The following is a 22,869-nucleotide window of genomic DNA, read 5'->3' as shown; positions in this document are numbered from 1 at the left end:
AAAATAGAAGTTCTAAAGTTTTCTTGAAAATTTCATTTGATTTGGTGTCCGATTCGTAGTTCTAGGTGTTATTTTAGCTATTTGATCATGCGAGCAAGTTTGTATGATGTTTTTGTACTTGTGTGCATATTTAGTTTGGATCCTCGAGGGCTCGGGTGAGTTTCGGATATCCTACGGACCTTTTGAACTTAGAAAGTTTGTTGGTTTTTCACTTCTTCTGGTTTCTGGTGTTTCCTTCTTCGCAGTCGCGAATATACTCCCGCAATCGTGAAGGGTAAAATGGGCTGGGGGAGATTTTGTTCTACGTGAACGCGAAACCTTAGTCGTGAATGCGGAGCATTGGGGGCCTTCTCTTCGCGAACGCGGCCAGTCAATCGCGAACGCGTAGTGAAATAGAGGTAGGGGCTGGGAGTTAACTGTTGCTCTATGTGAACACGATACAAGGATCGTGAACGTGGAGGCTAGGGGGGCTAAGACTATACAAACGCGTAGATCAACTCGCTATCGCGTAAGCCATTGAGGCTTTGCTCTTCTTGGACGCGTCAGGTTTCACGCGAACGCGATGCGCACCTGACACTAGTGATTAAAATAGTCCCAAAAACGGGATTTTGTTCATTCTTCAAATTTTTAAAGCTAGAAAACCCCAGAGGCGATTCTCCCAAGAACTTTTCTTCCCCAATTTGTTGGTAAGTGATTCTAACCTACTTTCTTTCAATTTTTCCATTACATTTCATAAGATTTTAACCTAAAATCTAGGATTTTCATGGTGGAAATTGGGGGTTCAGGAAGAATTAGGGATTTTTGTAAAATTGGAATTTAGACCTCGAATTGAGGTCGGATTCCGAAACTAATTACATAATCGGGCTCAAGGGTGAATGAAAAAATGGATTTTGGTCCGAACCTCATGTTTTGACCAAGCAGGCCCGAGATCGATTTTTGACCTTTTGGGGAACAGTGTGGAAATCCTAAATTTATGCATTGTTATTGATTCCTTTAGCAATATTTTACATTATTGAATCAATTGTGGTTAGATACGATTGGTTTGGAGACAGATTCTAAGAGAAAGGCTCCGGTAGAGCTTTGAGTCGACTTTTGGAGCGAGGTAAGCTTCGTGGTTAACCTTGACTCAAGGGATTAGGACTTGTTTTCCTATTTTCTACTTGTTTAAATGTTGGATACAACGTCTATGTGAGGTGACGAGTACTTATGTATTTTTGTTGGGTTAAAGCATGTGGGTGGGACTTGTTCCTTGTAATTTATTTCTTTCTTTGATCTTAATATCCATGCTTAGTCTAGTTAATTACTAAATTGATTGCTCTTTGCGCATTTATGAACTATCTGTGATAATTGAGCATTGTTTCTGAAGTAGAGATTGGGATAGTGGAACCATTATTGACATAAGACTTGATCTTGCTTATTCTATATCCCTGTTCTTATATGTTCATTGTTACATGGTAAGGGAGAGTGTTAATGCACGAAGGGTGATGCCGTGCCATATTTGAGTGTTAATGCACGAAGGGTGATGCCATACCATATTTGAAAGTTAATGCACGAAGGGTAATGCTGTGACGTATCTATTGATTCATGATGAAATTGAGGGTAAAAGCACGATGGGTGATGTCGTGTCGTTATTACTGTTTTATAGTGAGGATGAGAGCAAAAGCACAAAGGGTGATGCAGTACAGTTTTATTCATTATGCTTGTTCATTTTGTTGATTGAAGGTTTATTGATTGATTCTTGTTATTATTCCCTGTTGTAGTTACCGTATCTTGTACCCCCTTCGCATGTCCCCTCCCAATTATACTTGTTAATTCTTTATCTGCTATTATTTTGTATGTATATTTCCGTCTGTACAGGTTTAATTACGTGGGTGTCCTATCATAGTCTCGTCACTACCTCTTCAACGTTAGGCTCGTCACTTACGGAGTACTTTGCGTCGGTTATACTCATACTACACTCTGCACTTCTTGTGCAGATTTTGGTACTGGTCCCAGCTATTTGTGAGGCGTATCAGCTCGGATTGACATTCGGAGACTCGAAGTCCCCTTCCATTTCCCCTATTTACTGTTCTTTTCATTCGAGACAGTTGTATTTATTTCAAACCCTATTTTGTAGAGATTCTAGAAGCTCGTGAACTACTGACTCTAGATCCAGCTTGTACTTAGATATTATTGGTTGTATGTCATTTGTATTCCATGTTGTACTTAGATATTATTGGTTGTATGTCATTTGTATTCCGTTTTAGTTTCTTTTCTGCTTAATTTGTTTTACTTAACTAAATTGATTAAAAATTAGCTTAAAGATCCTCTAACGTCGGCTTGCCTAGCAAGTGAAATGTTAAGCGTCATCACTACCCCGAAGGTGGAAATTCTGGGTCGTGACAAATTGATTGATGATCAGTAATATAAAATGATTGACGCTTGGATTATGGATCCGTCCCAGCAGAGTTAGGCGATTACCCATGTTACCTTGGGCCCTGTGAGCGTAGGCACCCGTGATTCTTTTGGTGCTTGGTGGACACGTAGCATGTGTCAGGTACATGGATTTGTGTTGTGAGTTATTGAGAAAGGGATCTTATGCATGCATATTTATATTTGCTTAGACTCATGCTATGAATTGAAGTAAGTATTGGTTACTAGTATCAAATCTTACACGAGAATTGAGATGCTGATATTCTATTTTATTTCGGTTATTTGATAAAGTATGACTAAATTTCGTAAGAGTTGTATTTGAGCTTTTATACTTGTTGATGATATCATGTCTAGCTTTCTGTTGGATTATTCTCTCATCTAGTCATTTGACTACTAGTGAATATCGGAGTCTACCCCTTTCCACTACTTTTTCGAGGATAGACTTGATATTTATTGGGTATCGTGGTATTAATCTGGGGCAGTAGATGGATCTTATAAACTATAAACTCTATATACAAAATCTGCACAATTTAAAATCAAACTTTTTTTTTTTGGTAAAAGATGTAAATAATTATCATAACAAGCAAAAAACCCAATACACCTAAAGAACACATTTACCTCACAACCACCTTCCATGAAGGGTATTATGAGAATAAAGGCCACCAACAATCCAACTAGTTACACAGTTTGTTAATCAACTCAGAACACATATAAGCTTTCCTTGAGTATTGTAACATATATATCCTCACTCTATTTTCATGTTGTATTTATGTATAGACAAAGCGCATATGTACATTAGTTTCTCTAAACATCTTCCAATTTTTAGTTTTCCATGTATGGTAGATCATTGTCGCATACACAGCAGCTATTATCTCTTTTGTACACTTCTTCCAATGGTTCAGTGTGATACATGTCAATATTTCCTCTATGCTCATATGTGGAATGGCATACCCTGTCCATGCTTGCATCTCTCCCCTGAGTGTAGAAAACCATCTATACTCTCCAAATAAATGTGGATGAGTTTCCAGTACATCCTATTCACACAAACAACACTTCTCATTCTCACAGGGAATGTTCATCTTCAATATTCTATCTTTAGTCTGCAACTTACCCTGCAAAGCCAACCAAACAATACACCTATGTCTAGGCAAGGATATAGCCCCCAAACTAGCTTGGAAATACTAATTTTGTTTAAGGCCCCCAGCATAGCTATATAGCTACTTGAGGCAGAGTGCACCAGAGGAAGTTAATTGGTATCTATCATTACAATACTAGTCCTGCATTTCATTCTTCAGCTTATACAATCTCTTCCAGTACCAACTACAATCTGTTAGAGGAGCGTACATCCAGAAATTTATTCCAGGCTTCATATACTAATCATGCACCCATTTGACATAAGACTGGAGGAAGTTTAGGGGGGACTAGAACACTTAGTAGATATTTAAAAATTACTCATCCTATAGAATGGGGCTCTGATTTAGATGAAAATCAAGGAACTCTAAACCCTAGTACTGGAGGTCTTATGAAATATGATCAAATGAGGATCGTGAGGAGTTAGCAAAAATGATTGCTTTGGATTGTGTACCATTTTCTTTTGCTTCTTCATCATATCTGACTATGTATATTCAAAGGATTTATAATCCCTTATTTAAAGGTATCCCTAGAAGTACTTGTAGATCTGATATCTTTAGACTTCATGGACAATATCACACATACATACGTTATTTGTTTAACCACCTTCCTTGTAGAGTTTCTCTAACTTCTGATATTGGCCATGCTGTAAATGGAAATGATTATTTGACAATTATATGTCATTGGATAGATAATAATTATCGTATGCAAAAACGTATTATCGCTTTTAAATATGATGAAGATTAAAGCCATACTGCTATTTTTGTAAGTACTACTATTTGCGAAATTGTTGAATTTTATAATTTTAATAAAAAAGTAATGTGTATGTCTTTTGATAATGCTTCTAACAATAATGCCGCTATTTCAATAGTAAGACTGCATTTGAAACCACAACTAGACGAAATTTTTCATGTTAGGTGTGCATGCCATATTTATAATTTAATCGTTAAAAGTGGTCTTGATTTATAATTTAACATGTTTATACTGCCATGTTAGAACAGCAGTGGGTGTTATTCAAGAAAATAATAGACAATCTAGAATTAGGAAATTTAAGACTAAGTGTATGGAGCATAACCTTAAACCCAGATTCATGCCAGATGAAATTGTTACTAGATGGAATTATACATACTTATTTTTAAAATGTTGTTACAAATATAGATTGCCGATAACTGAAAGTTGCTAATGCTCATTGTACTGATCCAAACTGTATATTAACAACTAATACTTGGGAGGCCATTAATGAATGTTGTTCAATTTTTACATAAATTTTATACAGCTACTCTTGAGTTTTCTGGAGCATATTACCTTACTGTTACTATGGCTTTAGTACATATAGCTGAAATTTCTTTTCTACTTTCTGAATTTAAGAAGAAAGAAAAATATAATTAAACTTTGAATTTACTCTTTTTTCGTTAATTTAGTTATTGTTTAATGTAAACTTTAATTTGCAAGTTTGAAATAAAAAAAGAACTTGCAAATTATAAGTGCAATTTTTTTTCATCTTCATTGTATTATATTATCTTAAATTCTTAATGAAATATTCAAATATAAAAATTTTAAAGTATTTGCATTCTTCATTCAAACACTCTTTTTATAAGTTTTTTTTTGTTTTTTATTTTTTACTTTAGTTATACAAAATAAAAATAAAAATACAGAAACCCGGCCCGATTCCTTAGGCCCGGAACCGTTCCGGTTCAATCTTTGACCGAATGGGGCCGGACCCGTTAAGCCCGATTTGTATAACCCGTAACCAGACCGGATTGGTGACCGACCTATCATTTTTTTTCTCGACTCGGACCGGCCCGGCCCACCCGTTTGTCACCTTTACTGTTAACAAGGTAGAAGCTTCCCTACCACTGCTTTAATGAACAATACAGCTAAAAAGATTCCATTTTGCAGATCTGAGGAAGACTTTTATTTACTTGGACAGAAACTTCCAACTAACTTTCCTTCCTTTTTATTTAATTAATAAATACATCTAAAAGAGACACACTCATTCATCCAAGACTTATGTCTTCTCCTTGTTCAGCACTTCCCTGGATAATTGAACTGCTGCGGAGTACTATTTCTGTATATTATCATAAATTATGATACCCAAATTCCTCGGTTGTTCGATTTTATCACATATTATTTTAACCACTTTAATTAAGATTATCAGTATTTAAATAAAGATTCATATTTGATCGGCCATAGATAGAATTATTGCATTAATTATAATAATTAATTACTTTGTCGGGAGATTCTTGATATTGTTTCCTTCCTTTTTGGTGCTATGTCATGTTCCTAACTCATTTAATTTCTTGACTTGATCCAACGTACTCTAGAGCGATCATGATATGATGATGGAACTATGGAACAAAAACATAAAGCAACTAAAAGTCACAATTTTTTTATCAGGTTATATTTAAAAAGCAAAAGAAATAAATGATCATATGAATAGTAAATAAGTTAATTACATTCATCTTGGAGAACATACCAACAGGTTATAATGTTGACACAAAAAGAGTACAAAATATAATTATAATTCAAAGAAATGATGAATTCTAAACAACCTTAGTTAGATCCACGACCACCGACGATGGAAAACAAGTTTTTTTTCACCATAAAGAGTGAATTTCCACTAGCTTTGTTGCTCATACCAAAACATAATTTTGATGCTGGCGATATATCTTCATGATAATCATCAAAAGACGATCCTTGGCTACAAAAACGACGTCGTCCATTGAAATTTGAAGGCGTTGTAGGTGCAGAGAATGAGGAATATTGTGAAGAAGATGACCATGGCAATGAAGAAGAAGAATGAGAAGAAAGTGATAAAGGTAATTGAGATTTTTTAATATTAAACTTCATGATTAAAGCATGAAAAATGTTGGATCTTGAACTCCTTTTAATGGATTTTTTGTTGGTATTATTATTAGTGTTTGAGTAGTAAGGAGGAGGAGGAGTAAGAGGAGGCAACAAAGAAGTTTCAGAAAATGTATTATGTTTAGGAGTACCAGGATGTAACTCCCAAGTAAAAGGGACAGAACTTGGAACATCATTATAGTAAACTCTAAAAGAAGGAATAGAAAAAGAAGCTTTGCAATTTTCCTTTGAAAGAAGCTTAGAGAAAAACTTGTTGTCTTCATGTTTGATTCTGAATGATTTCTCAAAGCTGCTACTCATCACCATCTTGGCTAAGTTCAACTTGAAAACTTTGGTTCACAAGAATGTATATATAATGGAAGGGCTTTGTGCAAATACATTATAGTAAGGAGAATAGATTATTTATTGTTGACATGAAGATTTGAATGTATAGTTTCTACAGTAGGCCCTAGTGATAGCAACTTTGCCTGATTATAATAACACATCTCATTCTCATATAGAGATTTTTATATAGTGTAACGTATAACATATCACATATGTTATGAACTTTTTGATAGGCATAGGTTTGATTACGGCTGATGGATGTTTGTACTGCGAATTCAGAACATATAGAACTTTCTAGTAAATAACATTTTCCCTTGATTTGTGGGAGAGCCGTATATGTTGAACGTTATGTAAAGCTAGATATCTTTTCTACAGAATGCAATGATTAAGCTGACTGAAAAGAATTGTATACGGTCGAAATAGATTTCGGCCTTAGCACGTCCGATCGAGTTCGAACGATGATTTATCGAAGTAAGATCCCGAAGGTGGAACAAACTAACCTCGAACCCGGGGAGGCTGATCCGTGTCGAGTTCGATATCATTATCAAGCTCGAATCAAAATCGAACCATGATGCAGAGTAGATCTATCATGCTAATAATCCAGAGACCAACCAACAGTGACCTCGAATCAATTCGAGGACTCGAACCAGGATCGGGCTCGAACCAAGATCACGAGTTCGAGCCGAAATCAAGCTCAAACCAAAATCGAGGGTTCTAAGCAAGATCGAGCTCGCAGACAAAAGCCGTTGCAATCCCACTAGAGAGAATCTTGGCAAAAATTATGAAAAAGCTGACTTATCATGGGTCTCCCACTGAATGTTTATTTTATTATGCTTAGAGCCAAATCCCTCCACTATAAAAGGGCTTGGTTACCATTTCTGTAGGACAAGTTTTTCTCAGGCTTACATTATAATAAAAGTGCTATATTCTTCTACAGTAAAAAATCGTTCTTTCAGACTTCTTAGATTGATTCTATTTGTTGAATCCTAAGATTCATTGTTCCTGATAACCTTATCTATTTTGCATTCTCTCCAATCTATATTTACATTTTTATTTATCCTTGCATTTTATGTTATGTTACGCCACATATCCTCAGAACTGTGTATAAATTTAACTCTATCTATTTTTCGGGTAAACAGTTTGGCGCCCACCGTGGGACCGAGGATAACAGTGGTCATTTGATACAAATCTGAAAAAACACGCCATTGTGCTTTGCACTTATTTCCGAAAATATTTTGAATTTCGGATCAGCTACGAATAACCACCAATCAAATGGCTTCACCGATCGATTATGAAGTCGGCCTTCAAGATGAAACCAACAACATGACACCCGGGGCCGGAAGGCCAATTAACGATAGCTTGGCACCCTAGGCTCGAATCGAAGTACCCGAAATTCGAGCTGAAATACCATTGAATGTCAATTCACAAATAGCTTTGGAGGCGAACCAGCGTTCCGAACCGAAAAGAAGCATTCAGGGCGGTACTCGATCCATAGCCTGAGACACCCAAAATGCGGGAGAAATTGGGGCCAGCTTACGTATGATCTTCGAGATGCTACAAGCCCAACAAGTAGCGAAAGCTCAGCTACAGAGCCAAACTCGCGCACAAAGCAGGCCGGATTGGATCCACTTCGAGAAGTCACCCCCAGAACAAAGCCCGCCATAGTGAAATCTAACGAGCAAGAATCGGGGACTACTCCCGGAATTACTAAATTGCTCGAGAAACTCACAAAACGAGTCGAAGCCAATGACAAGAGGGTGGAAACGTACAATGCCAGGGTCGATCAAATCCCGGGGGCTCCACCAATGATAAAGGGGCTTGATACGAAAAAATTCATACAAAAGCCTTTTTTGTCGAGTGCGGCACCGAAGTTAATCCCCAAAAAATTCCATGTGCCCGAAATTTCCAAATATAACGGTATGACCAATCCTAACGAACATGTCACCTCTTACACATGTGCCATAAAAGGAAACGATTTGGAGGACGATGAGATCGAATCCGTGTTGTTGAAAAAGTTCGGGGAGATCCTCTCGAAGGGAGCGATGATCTGGTACCATAATTTACCGCCGAATTCCATCGATTCTTTTGCCATGTTAGCAGATTCGTTCGTAAAGGCACATGCTGGTGCCATAAAGGTTGCAACAAGGAAATCAGACCTCTTCAAAGTAAAGCAAAGGCAGGATGAAATGCTGAGGGAATTCGTATCCCGATTTCAAATGGAACGCATGGAATTACCCCCGGTCACAGACGATTGAGCCGTACAAGCTTTCACCCAAGGGTTGAACGAGCTAAGTTCGACAGCATCACATCGGCTGAAACAAAATTTGATCGAGTATCCAGCGATAACTTGGGCAGATATACACAACCGATATCAATCGAAAATTAGGGTCGAGGATGATCAGTTGGGAGCTTCGTACGGACCCGTTCATCAGAACAGGATAGTTATTAAAAATCAAAAGGAGATCGACAGAGAACAAAGGTCGAACACAGACCGATATCGATCGTACGTCGCAGATCGGGTGAACAACAGTTCAGCACGCAATGCAGTTCGGAACAATCGAAGGATTGATCGAGGACAAAATTCTCGGGGGCTTATGAGTAAGAGCGGCTTCGATAAATATGCTGATCCTATAGAAGCACCTCGATTATCAGAATATAACTTCAGCGTTGGTGCATCCACTCTCGTGTCAGCCATCGGATGCATCAAAGACACTAAATGGCCTCGACCAATGCAGACCAATCCTGCCCAAAGAAATCCCAATCAAATATGCGAATATCATGGTACCTATGGCCACAGAACGGAAGATTGCAAGCAACTAAGAGAGGAAATAGCTCGCTTATTTAACAAAGGGCACCTTCGGGAATTTCTGAGTGATAGGGCGAAGAACCATTTTAAAAGCAGGGATTTCAGCAAGCAAAACGAGCAAGAAGAACCGCAACACGTCATCCACATGATCATCGGCGGCATCGATACCCCTCATGGACCAGTGCTTAAACGCACTAAAACATCGATGGTGAGGGAAAAGCGATCTCGGACTCAAGATTACGCACCCATAGGGACTTTGTCCTTTGATGATGAAGATGCAGAGGGGGTCATCCAACCTCATAACGACGCACTGGTAATATCCGTACTCATGAATAATACTAAAATTAAGCGTGTGTTAATTGATCCAGGTAGCTCGGCCAACATCATCCGATTGAAAGTAGTAGAGCAACTCGGCCTACAGGATCAGATCGTACCCGCAACTCTGGTCCTAAACGGGTTCGATATGGCATGCGAAACCACCTAAGGTGAGATAATCCTACCAATAAACGTGGCCAGAACCATCCAGGAAACAAAGTTTCACATGATCGAAGTCGATATGAGATATAACGCCCTTTTCGGAAGGCCATGGATCCACAACATGAGAGCTGTGCCTTCGACCCTACACCAGGCCTTCAAATTCCCGACATCGAGAGGTGTCAAAATGGTGTACGGAGAACAAGCAGCCGCAAAGGAAATGTTCGCCGTCGACGAGGATAAACCAATGTCCTCACTCTCGCCGATAAAAGGAACGGGCCCGGAAGGAGAGCGGGACACCAAATAGCAATCACAGACATCGGCTTCAACCCAGCCAGACAACCAGAAAATCGAAGAGGATGATGATAAAAGGGTCCCCCAATCTTTCGTGATTCCCGATGACTCCGACGCCACCAAATCAACAATCGAGGAGCTAGAGCAAGTCATATTAATCGAGCACTGGCTCGAGCGAAAGGTATACTTGGGAACGGGGTTGAGCCCCGAACTCAAGAAGAAACTCATTCAATTTCTTATCGATAACACCGATTGTTTTGCCTGCTTCAATTTAGATATAACAGGGATCCCACCGGACATAACGATGCATCGGCTAAGTTTGGACCCTAGGTTCAGACCGGTGAAGCAAAAGAGAAGACCCCAGTCCGAGAGAAAGCACGCATTCATAAAGGACGAGGTAACCAAGCTTCTCAAAGTAGGGTCCATTCGGGAGGTGAAATATCCCGAATGGCTAGCCAACGTAGTTGTAGTCCCTAAAAAGGGAACAAGCTTAAAATGTGTGTGGACTATAAGAATTTGAACAAAGCATGCCCCAAAGATTCCTTTCCGCTGTCCAACATCGATCACATGATCGATGCTACGGCCGGCCACGAGATCCTCACTTTTCTCAATGCCTATTCCGGGTATAATCAAATCCAGATGAACCCAGAGGACCAGGAAAAGACTTCATTTGTCACCAAATATGGAACGTATTGTTATAATGTGATGCCCTTCGGGCTGAAAAACGCAGGGGCTACTTACCAACGCCTAGTAAATAAAATATTCAAAGAACAAATAGGAAAATCAATGAAAGTTTATATTGATGACATGTTAGTTAAGTCCCTGCACGCAGAGGACCATTTGACTCATTTGCAGGAAATGTTCGAGATTTTAAAGAAATACAACATGAAGCTCAACCCCGAGAAATGTGCTTTCGGGGTCGGTTCGGGCAAGTTCCTCGGCCTCATGGTGTCACATCGGGGAATAGAGATTAACCCCGATAAAATCAAGGCCATCAAAGACATCGTTGTTGTGGACAGCGTGAAGAGGCTAACGGGTCGGATTGCAGCCTTAAGCCGGTTCATCTCAAGATCATCTGACCGAAGTCACAAATTTTTCTCTCTCCTCAAAAAGAATAACGATTTTTCTTGGACCCCGGAGTGCTAACAAGCATTAGAGGAACTAAAGCGATATCTATCAAGCCCACCACTACTTCACACTCCAAAAACAGACGAAAAACTTTGTTTGTACTTGGCAGTATCGTAAGTCGCCGTAAGTGGTGTCCTAGTTCGAGAAGAGCAAGGTACGCAATTCCCCGTTTATTATACGAGTCGAACCTTAGGAGAAGCGGAAACTAGATATCCGCTCCTAGAAAAATTGGCACTTGCACTGATAAGAGCCTCAAGAAAGTTAAGGCCGTACTTTCAATGTCATCCCATATGTGTGTTAACCACTTACCCGCTTCGTAATATTTTGCACAAACCCGAGTTATCAGGCCGACTGGCCAAATGGGCCGTCAAACTTAGTGGGTACGATATCGAATATCAACCCTGCATGACCATCAAGTCTCAAATTTTAGCAGACTTCGTGGCCGATTTCACGCCAACCCTCGTACCCGAAGTCAAAAAAGAACTATTGAAATCAGGTACATCATCGGGGGTATGGATCCCTTTTACGGACGGCGCTTCGAACGTAAAAGGGTCCGGGCTGGGCATAGTTTTGAAACCACCCACGGGTAGCACTATTAGGCAATCTATTAAAACTATCAGGTTGACTAACAATGAGGCCGAGTATGAAGCCATGATTGCAGGTCTCGAGCTAGCTAAAAACTTGGGAGCAGAAGTCATTGAAGCCAATTGTGACTCCTTGCTGGTGGTGAGTCAAGTAAACAAAACCTTCGAAGTTCGAGAAGGTAGAATGCAAAGGTATTTAGATAAACTACTTGTCACTTTGCACCATTTCAAACAATGGACTTTACGGCATGTACCACGGGAACAGAATAATGAGGCCGATGCGCTTGCGAATTTGGGGTCGTCGGTCGAGGTAGATGATACGGGCTCGGGGAATGTTGTTCAACTTTCGAGATCGGTAATCGAAGAAGGTCACGCCGAGATAAATTCTACAAGCTTAACCTAGATTGGAGAAACAAGTATATTGAATACTTGAAGAGCGAAAAACTCCCATCGGACCCTAAAGATTCCAGAACCCTACGGACTAAAGCTGCTCGATTCACGTTGGCTTCGGACGGAACGCTGTACCGAAGAATGTTCGATGGACCGTTGGCAGTATGCTTGGGTCCGGGGGATACCAATTATGTCCTACGGGAAGTGCACGAGTGTACTTGCGGGAATCACTCTGGAGCCTACATTAGTTCGAAAAATAATCAGAGCAGGGTATTATTAGATCAATATGGGCAAAGATGCGAAGGAATTTGTCCGTAAATGTGACAAATGTCAAAGGTTCGCACCGATGAACCACCAGCCCAGAGAGCAACTCCACTCAGTCCTATCCCCGTGGCCATTCATGAAATAGGGAATGGATATCGTCGGCCCTCTGCCATCGACCCTAAGTAAAGCCAAATTCATGTTATTTATGACTGACTATTTTTCTAAATGGGTTGAAGCGCAGGCGTTCGAGAAAATAAGAGAGAAAGAAGTTATAGACTTTATTTGGGATCATATCATATGCCGCTTCGGGATACCCGCCGAAATAGTATATGACAATGGAAAATAATTTGTTGGCAGCAAAGTAACAAGATTCCTCGAAGACCACAAGATAAGAAGGATACTATCGACGCCATACCACCCCAGTGGGAATGGGCAGGCTGAATCAACAAACAAAACTGTCATTCAAAACTTAAAGAAGAGGTTGAACGGCGCTAAAGGGAGATGGAGAGAAATCCTGCCCGAAGTCCTTTGGGCATATCGGACAACGTCAAAATCCAGTACGGGGGCGACCCTATTCTCCTTAGTATACGGGTCCGAAGCATTGATACTAGTCGAAGTTGGTGAACCCAGTGCCAGATTTTGATTCACGATGGAAGAATCAAATAACGAGGCTCTGAATACAAGCCTCGAACTATCGGACGAAAGACGAGAAGCTGCTCTCATCCAATTGGTCGCCCAAAAGCAGCGAATCAAAATATATTATAATCGAAGAACCAAGCTCCGCCATTTTAAGCCTGGGGACTTGGTGTTAAGAAAAATTACCATCAATACCCGAAATCCGAACGAAGGGAAACTAGGACCGAATTGGGAAGGACCATATCAGGTGCTCGAGAACATCGGAAAGGGATCGTACAGGCTTGGCATTATAAATGGCAAATAGCGATGAAGCAGCTGGAATGTATCACATCTAAAACGATACTATTGCTAAGGTACAACCTTTCCATATTCGTTTATATCTCAAAACTGACCCCTGCAGAAGTCCGAACAAGGGCTAAGATGGATCTCTCACTTGAAAGCACGCGTTGGACTCTTTTTCCCTTAGACCGGTTTTATCCCAAATGAGTTTTTCGGCAAGGTTTTTAATGAGGCAACCATTGATCGTGCAACATTTACAACAATATCCGAGTCCTCGCAAGAAAGTTATTTCACAACAACAGGGTTCCAATAGGAAAAATTGTAAGAGCCAAATGGTTGAAGCGAACCATGCTCATATAGATTGGCCCGAACCCAGGCATGTAATAACGTGCGAAGAAAGTTCTCTTCTTTATCGGCATTTTATATCCAAGGAAAATTCCTCTATTTTGAGATTTATTATGCAATCAGAATTAAGATAAACTCGACGACTATGCCTACGGGCTATTTTTATTTCGAGTTCGAGCAAACACTCACTCGACCATTACGCCTACGGGCTACACTACTTTGAGTTCAAATCATTCACTCGACTAAGCCTACGGGCTATTTTTATTTCGAGTTCGAGCAAACACTCACTCGACCATTAAGCCTACGGGCTACATTACTTCGAGTTCGAATCATTCACTCGACTAAGCCTACGAGCTACTTTTATTTCTAGTTCAATCTAACACTCACTCGACCATTACGCCTACGGGCTACACTACTTCGATTTCGAATCATTCACTCGACTAAGCCTACGGGCTATTTTTATTTCGAGTTCGAGCAAACACTCACTCGACCATTAAGCCTACGGGCTACATTACTTCGAGTTCGAATCATTCACTCGACTAAGCCTACGGGCTACTTTTATTTCGAGTTCGAGCTAACATTCACTCGACCATTACGCCTACGGGCTACACTACTTCGAGTTCGAATCATTCACTTGACTAAGCCTACGGGCTATTTTTATTTCGAGTTTGAGCAAACACTCACTCAACCATTAAGCCTACGGGATACTTTTATTTCGAGTTCGAGCTAACACTCACTCGACCATTACGCCTAAGGGCTACACTACTTCGAGTTCGAATCATTCATTCGATTAAGCCTACGGGCTACTTTTATTTCTAGTTCGAGCAAGCACTCACTCGACCATTATGCCTACGGGCTATATTTCTTCAAGATCGAATCATTGACAACTAATAAGCCTAAGGGCTACATCGCTCCAAGTTTGAGTAAGCGCTCGCTCGGTTACAGAGGCTACAAAGTCCAAATTTGATTAAGTTGTTTAAATCATTGTGAAAACATTCGTAAGGCGTGAATAAAGTCCTCACGAGATAGGAAACAAAAACAGAAGCAAGTCGGCAAAAAGGGAGATATGTCTATATACAAATTTATCTGCATGGGTGATTGCAACGTAAAAACTAAGAACTAAACTTCTCGGTCAGGAGTGGTCTCTCTTTATCAGGCTCCACCCCATTTTTGGATCCGCTCTTGCTCCCATCGTCATCGTTATCGTCATCGTCATCGTCATCGCCATCAGAAACCAGAGCTTCAGCATCGACTTCGAGTTCTTTGGCCGTTTTTATCTCTTCAGCGAGATCGAAGCCACGAGCATGGATCTCCTCGAGAGTTTCCCTTCTGGATCGCCTCTTAGCAAGTTCGGCGACCCAATGCACTCGAATATCGGCGGACTCGGCTGCCTCTCTTGCCTGGACTTGGGCAGCTTCAGCATCGGCCCGATAGACAGCCACGAGCGCATCTACATCGGCCTTTGCCTTTTCGGCATCGGATTCGGCCTTGGCAAGTACAGAGGTCAACCGAGCCTCAAGCTCCTCAATTCTTCTTGCTTGAACCAGGCCTTTTTCCTTCATTTTCTGAAGTTGGGTTTCGGACGATGATAACTGGGCTCGAGCAGTCTCTTTTTCAGTAGCAAAGCGGTCTATACCTTCTTTCCACCGCAAAGACTCTGTTCTTATCATGTCGACCTCCTCACGAAGCTTCCCGATTATCTCGATTTTTTGCTGCAGCTGTGAGACCAAAATGTTAGCTATCGTGCCGGTATCAAGCCCATAGGATTTCAAAAGCATCATTACCTGCTCAGACAAATCGGTCTGATCTCGATAAGCCTTGGCCAGCTCAACTCGGAGGTCTTTTATTTCCTCTTCTCTCTGCCCTAAGGAAAGTCTAAGGGAGTTCCTCTCATCAGTAGCCCGTTGTAGGTCGGCCGCATATCGATGCAGCTTATTCTGGGATCGAGAACATTGTTCTCGATGAACTGCCACTGCCTACAAAGAAACAAGAAGTGAAGTTAACGAAAAACGAACATAAAGATTGTACCGACAAAATAATTTTAAAAGCTCACCTGATTCAAAGCCTGCTGCAATCCGTTAAAAAGATCTGATTCATCACCAACACCGGCAACATCCTCAATGCCGGTAAACAGCGATTGCTGCTGCCCCAAATGAATCATCTGGAGCGTTCTCCTCGGTTCGAAGGGGTTCGAGGGCCTCTTTGATCATATCCCCTGCCGGTTGACTCCGATGAGATGCGGCTTCGATATCCGATAGTTCGGGGACTCTATCTGAATCTTTATCCGGTATATCTTCAGTTTGAGGCGGAGCTTCATAGAGCATCATCGATCTAGCCAGCGATGAGGCATCAGTGGTTCTCTTCGTTAGGACCGCCAGTGCGGACTCATCGTTTTCTTCTTCTTCTTCTTCATCTTCATCCCTTAGACACAGAATGGATTCCACGGTCAAAGGAATGACATTCTTGTTCGGCTTACGAGCCGTCCTCTTCTTCGATTTTGGATCTTCGGGAACCGAGGCTCTTTTCCTTTTATTTTCCTTCACCGGCTTTGGGATAGAGGCCAAAATTTCCTCCTCATTAGACAAGGGCCTCAAAACCGCGTCTTTACCCAAACCTGCATATGGAAAACCTTAATAAATTATTTTGAAAACCACCTCGTTTAGATCATCAAAGAGTCCGATAAATGAGCTTATCGTGATTTTTGGTCTTCCACCGACCCTTTGACAAATCATGCCATGAGCGCTCGGCGTATGTGGAGGTCGAAACAAGGGCTCGTACCCAGTTCTTGAGATCGGGAACTGCTCGGGGCATCCAAGGAACCGCTACATCACAAAAATAAAAAGAGGACTGTCGATGAGAGAATAAATGAAAGAACAAAATAGAAGTAACAGCAAGATCACACTTACGTTTCATATTCCACTCCTCGGGAAATGGCATATTTTCAGTCAGAATCAGGTCTGAAGTCCTTACTCGAACGAACCTGCCCATCCAACCCTTGTCCATGTCCTCGTCAATACTAGAGAACAGAGCCTTGGTAGCCCGACGCTGGAGTTTTATTAACCCTCCTCAAAAAAGTCGAGGACGGTACAATCGGATAAGATGATCGAGGGTGAATGGCATCCCCTCGATTTTGCTCACAAAATATCGGATCAGGATAACGATCCGCCACAAAGAAGGATGGACCTGGCCTAGGGTTACCTGGTATTGTCGACAGAAGTCAATAATAACGGAATCGAGGGGACCCAAAGTGAAAGGGTAAGTATACACATTCAAAAACCCTTTCGCGTAAGAAGTGATATCTTCGTCAGGGGTAGGAATTATTATTTCATTTTAACCCCAATTGCAATCCTGCTTTAGCTGATCGAGGTGCTTCTCGGTTATCGAACACATGTACCTCGATACCGGCTCACACCTGCCAGAGACCGATGAACCTTTATCGACCTTAAAATCTTAAGTAAGGACACACGCCCCGGGAACACACTCCTCAGGCCGTGGTTCTGCCGGTGTCTCATCGGCGGCACACTGTGAAGATGAAGCCTTCTCTTTCTGAGGAATGGTTTGCGATGTTTTCGCCATTTTCGAATTCAAAGGTGAGGAATAGAAGAAAGTGACAAAGATTTGGTAGAATTGAAGAGGGGTTTTGTGGAAAGAAATCACAGATTTACTGGTAAGTTGGAGAGTACGAAGAAGAACTTGGGAAATTTGGAAGATAGAAGATGTAAAATGACTTGAAAGACTAAACCGACGGGACAGCTACCAGATGCGTCATGGTCGAACCCGATGGAAATGACAGGATATAATCCGATCGAGCTGTTAAAAAAAATCATATCGTTTCTCACCACATTCTTTCTGGGAAACGAGGGGACTATTTGTTTACGGTCAAAATAGATTTCGGCCTTAGCTCGTCCGATCGAGTTCGAACGATGATTTATCGAAGTAAGATCCCGAAGGTAGAACAAACTAACCTCGAACCCGGGGAGGCCGATCCGTGTCGAGTTCGATATTATTATCAAGCTCGAATCAAAATCGAACTATGATACAGAGTAGATCTATCATGCTGATAATCCTGAGACCAACCAACATTGACCTCGAATCAATTCGAGGGCTCGAACCAAGATCACGAGTTCGAGCCGAAATCAAGCTCAAACCAAAATTGAGGGTTCTAAGCAAGATCGAGCTCGAAGACAAAAGCCGTTGCAATCCCACTAGAGAGAATCTTGGCGGAAATTATGGAAAAGCTGACTTATCATGGGTCTCCCACTGAATGTTTATTTTATTATGCTTAGAGCCAAATTCCTCCACTATAAAAGGGCTTGGTTACCATTTCTGTAAGACAAATTTTTCTCAGGCTTACATTGTAATAAAAGTGCTATATTCTTCTACAGTAAAAAATCGTTCTTTCAGACTTCTTAGATTGGTTCTATTTGTTGAATCCTAAGATTCATTGTTCCTGATAACCTTATCTATTTTGCATTCTCTCCAATATATATTTACATTTTTATTTATCCTTGCATTTTGTGTTAAGTTACGCCACATATCTTCGGAACTGCGTATAAATTCAACTCTATCCATTTTTCGGGTAAACAGAAATATTCTAATTAGTAATTCCAATGGTGTTCAATTAAAAAAATAACATTTTAGGACATGAGTTCTCGACTCTCAATTGTAATATTTTAGCACTTTCCAAAGCCCCTCGTCTCCAATCCCCCTGGTTGTAGGGGCAAACCTACTAGGGATAACTCATGACTTTTGAGAATATAGTTTATAGAAAAAGCTTAATAATTAACTATAAAATTTGAAAAATTAAGGATGTTGTAAGGAGTATTATAACTAGATTATTTAATTAGCTTAATATATATTGTAATTATTCTCAAGCTAATTATGTCACTAGATAGAGTGTAGATTTAGAAACACGACAAGAGTTACAGAGAACTAGATTGGATCTATGCGCCTGATGGATCTACAACAGAGTCTATATTCTAGCTAAGAAGATTGATGAAAATTATTCGTGAGAGAAGAAAGAACTATATATGGTGTTTATTGACTTAGAGAAAGTATAAGATAGAATACCACAGAAGGTCATCCTTTGGTGGGTGATGGAGAAGAAATGTCATGACCCGGAATCCCACCCTCGGGATCGTGATGGTACCTAACATTTCACTTGCTAGGCAAGCCAATATTAGCTAAGTTACATAACCAGTTTTAATAATTTAAAATCAAACCATTAACAATAACAAACTGTAATCATTTGAAATAGACTAATAAGATACTAAATGACGAAGTCTAAACATATCCCAGAATCTGGAGTCACGAATACAAGAGATCTAGACTATTACAGATAAAGTCTGAATAAAATACAACTGTTTGAAGCTAAATAAACAGTAAATACATAATGGAAAGGGGACTTCAGGGCTGCGGACGTCGAGCAACTATACCTCAAGTCTCCTAAAGTAGCTGAATCCGAGCAGTCTCGCTACGTGCCGTTGGGACCCACACCAATATCTACACAAGAATTGCAGAGTGTAGTATGAGTACAACTGAACCCATGTACTCTATATGTGATGAGTCTAACCTCGACGAAGTAGTGACGAGGCTATGGCAAGTCACTTATAAATAACCTGTATGAAATAATAATAATAGAGAAAAAAAATAAGAATAGACATAAAGCAATAAACTCATATAAACTGACCTGAAGGTCAACTACCAGAGAGCCCAGAATAATAAAGTCTCAAGTCTCATATCACAATACCGAGCATAGCTCAACAATCACAAACAATTATAACATATCAAATTCGTTGGGGCGCACAACCCGATCCCACCATATCATCATCTGTTCATATCATAATCTACCCTTATTCCTTCATATCATTTCAATACCTTTCAATTTCGTTACGGCGTGCAAACTGCTTCCCAAATAATGTCAAATCATCAACACAAATAATTCGACATAATATTTATAAAATATCAACATGAAGAAGGTGAATGTACAAGGTAGTAAAGAACCACAGAATAATCAGAGAATATCTAACATCTCGAAATCTCAAATTTTACTAACTCATCAGTATAGAACAGTTAAACAGCTCACATAAGGGAAACAACATTATATAGTTCATCAAATAATATACGAACAATAAAATCATGTAAAATATGTGACAATTAAAATATACAATTCAGGCAAGTAGAAACAGGCAGCAGATAAGCAGAAATCATGTGAGGAATGAACAAATTAAAGCAAGTAATAATTACATAACAAGTAACAATTATAACATAGAAGTCAAGTAAAGACATGTAACAATTAAGGCATATAACAAGAGATATCATGGAATAAACGAAAACATGAAAATAAATATCTAAATCCCGTATGCCAAAACTCACGACGGCATATATACACTCGTCACCTCGCATATATGTCGTTTACCCACATAATTTCCATAACAAATAATTCAACAAGTCCTATTTCTCTCAAGTCAAGGTTAGACACAACACTTACGTCACTTAGCGAACAAAGCAATCAATTAACCACAACCTTGCCATTTGAACAAGCCTCCAAACTAACCAAATCTAGCAAATTAGCGATCAAACGATTCAAAATAAGCTTTAGAAACTACCCATTAATGAAAGAGGTTCAATTCGATCATTTTTGAAAAAATCAACAAAAGTTAATCCTAGGCCCGCTTGGTCAAAACTTGAGATTCAGACCAAAACCCTATTAGCCATTCACCCCCGAGCCCGGTTATGTGATTTGTTTCTAATTCCGACCTCAATTTGAGGTTTAAACCTCAATTTTATAAAATCTCCAATTTCTACCCAAATCCCTAATATCTACCATGAAAATCCTAAATTAGATTTTGAAATCTCATGAAAAGTAATGGGAAATTAAAAGAAAGTGGATTAGAGTTGATTACCAATGATTTGGGAAGAAGAAATCCTTGGAAAAAATTACCTCTAGAGTGTTTAAGGTTGAGATATGGTGTAAAATGAGTTGAGTCTCGTTTTTCCCCTCTTTTACCCAGCTGTAGATATCGCAATTGCGATGTCTTTTTTGTAATTACGAACACCGCAAATGCGAAGCACAGGTCGCAAATGCGAATTGTGCAATAGAAGCCCAGATGTCGCAAATGCGACACTCATCTCACAAACGCGACATTTATCTTGCAAATGCGACCCCCCCCCCCCCCCCCCCCCCATTGCTCCAAAAACTTCGCAAAAGTGAAGTTGACTGAAGTCGCCTGTGATCGCAAATGTGACCCTTATCTTCGCAAAAGCGACTATCATAGTTCGCAAAAGCAAACCCATTACTCGAAAATGCAAGGTCACCAATCCCAATTCCTGCTCGCAAATGCGAGCCAGATTTCGCAATTACGAGATTTGCATCAGACACCAGAAGTTAACTCTGCACCAGTAGTCCTCAAACTTTTCAAACTCATTTGAAACGTGTTCGAAACTCAAACGAGAACCTCGGGCTCCAAATCAAATATGCACACAAGTGTAATAACATCATACAAAGTCGCTCGTGTGATCAAATTACCAAAATAACATCTAAAATCGAACATTAAAATGCATGAAATTTCAAAGGGAAACTCAATAACAACTAAAATCACAACTAAGCATCCGAACCATATCAAACCAATTCCGAATTGCATCAAATTTTACAGACAAGTTTTAAATAAAAAACAGACCTACACCAATTCCCAAAATCAAAATCCGAACCCGATAGCCGTAAAGTCAACCTACGGTCAACCCTAAGAAATTTCCAAACTTTCAAATTACTAGCTTTCAACAAAATGAGCAAATCACCCTAGCGACCTCTGATTTTATTTTCGGGCGTACGCCCAAGTCCAAAATTACAATACATACCTACCGGAATCATCAAAACACCGATCCAGAGTCACTTTCACAAAATATTAATAGTAATCAACTCAAGTTGTTTTAAAGCCAAAAATCATATTTTCTTCAAATTTTCACATAAAAGTTTTTCAAAAGCGACATGAACCATGCATGCATATCAAGAAATATCAAATAAAGCTAATGAGGGTCTCGGATCACAAAAATAAGGGCTAGCACTCAAAATGACCTATCGGGTCGCCACATTCTCCACTCTAAAAGAAACGCTTGTCCTCAAACGGACATAGAAAAGTACATGGACCGGTGAAAAGGTGTGGGTATCAGCTCCGCATGTCAGACTCGGACTACCACATAGCTGCCTCGATTGACTGACCTCTCCACTGAACTCTCATAAGAGAATAACTCTTAGACCTCAACTTCTAGACCTGCCGGACTAAAATAGCCACCGACTCCTCATCAAAAGTCAAATCCTTGTACAATTGGACTGAGCTAAAATTTAATACATGGGACGGATCACCAAAATACTTCCGGAGCATGGAAATATGGAACACTAGGTGAACTGCTGATAAGCTGGGTGGCGATGCAAGTCTGTAGGACATCTCACCAACTCTCTCAAGGATCTCAAAAGGACCAATATACCTAGGGCTCAACTTGCCCTTCTTCCCGAACCTCATCACCCTTTTCATGGGTGAAACCCGCAACCAAACCCTCTTTCCCACCATGAATGCTACATCACGAGCCCTCCGATCAGCGTAACTTTTCTATCTAGACTGGGCTGTATAAAGTGGATCCTGAATCAACTTGACTTTCTTCAAGGTATCCTGAACCAAATCAGTGTCCAACAACCCAGCCTCTCCCGGCTCAAACCAACCAATTAGAGAATGACGTCCCCTCCCATATAAGGCCTCATAAAGAGCCATATGAATACTCGATTGGTAGCTGCTGTTGTAGGCGAACTCAGCAAGCGGTAGAAACTGATAATATGAACCCCCAAAATCCATAATACAAGCACGTAGCATATCCTCCAAGATCTGAATGGTGCGCTCAGACTGCCCGTCTGTCTGGGGTGAAATGTTGTACTCAACTCAACCC

The 22,869-nt window shown here is 40.3% G+C and overlaps 1 protein-coding gene across 1 annotated transcript; it reads right to left on the bottom strand.

Moving 5' to 3' along the window:
- Window positions 1–6,096: 6,096 nt before the first annotated feature.
- LOC107779893 (uncharacterized) lies at window positions 6,097–6,714 on the bottom strand. Its single transcript, XM_016600395.2, has one exon. It carries the CDS (start codon window positions 6,712–6,714, stop codon window positions 6,097–6,099), a length of 618 nt encoding a protein of 205 aa, XP_016455881.2.
- Between the last annotated feature and the right edge of the window lie 16,155 nt (window positions 6,715–22,869).

Source organism: Nicotiana tabacum, chromosome 2 (genome assembly GCF_000715075.1).
Source record: "Nicotiana tabacum cultivar K326 chromosome 2, ASM71507v2, whole genome shotgun sequence".
Lineage (NCBI taxonomy): Eukaryota > Viridiplantae > Streptophyta > Magnoliopsida > Solanales > Solanaceae > Nicotiana > Nicotiana tabacum.
The sequence above is the reverse complement of the archived record's forward strand: the minus strand, read 5'-3'. Positions and strand labels throughout refer to the sequence as shown.

Excerpts from the sequence above, each read along its gene's own strand:
- LOC107779893 (XM_016600395.2), bottom strand. The coding sequence starts at position 6,714 with ATGGTGATGAGTAGCAGCTTTGAGAAATCATTCAGAATCAAACATGAA.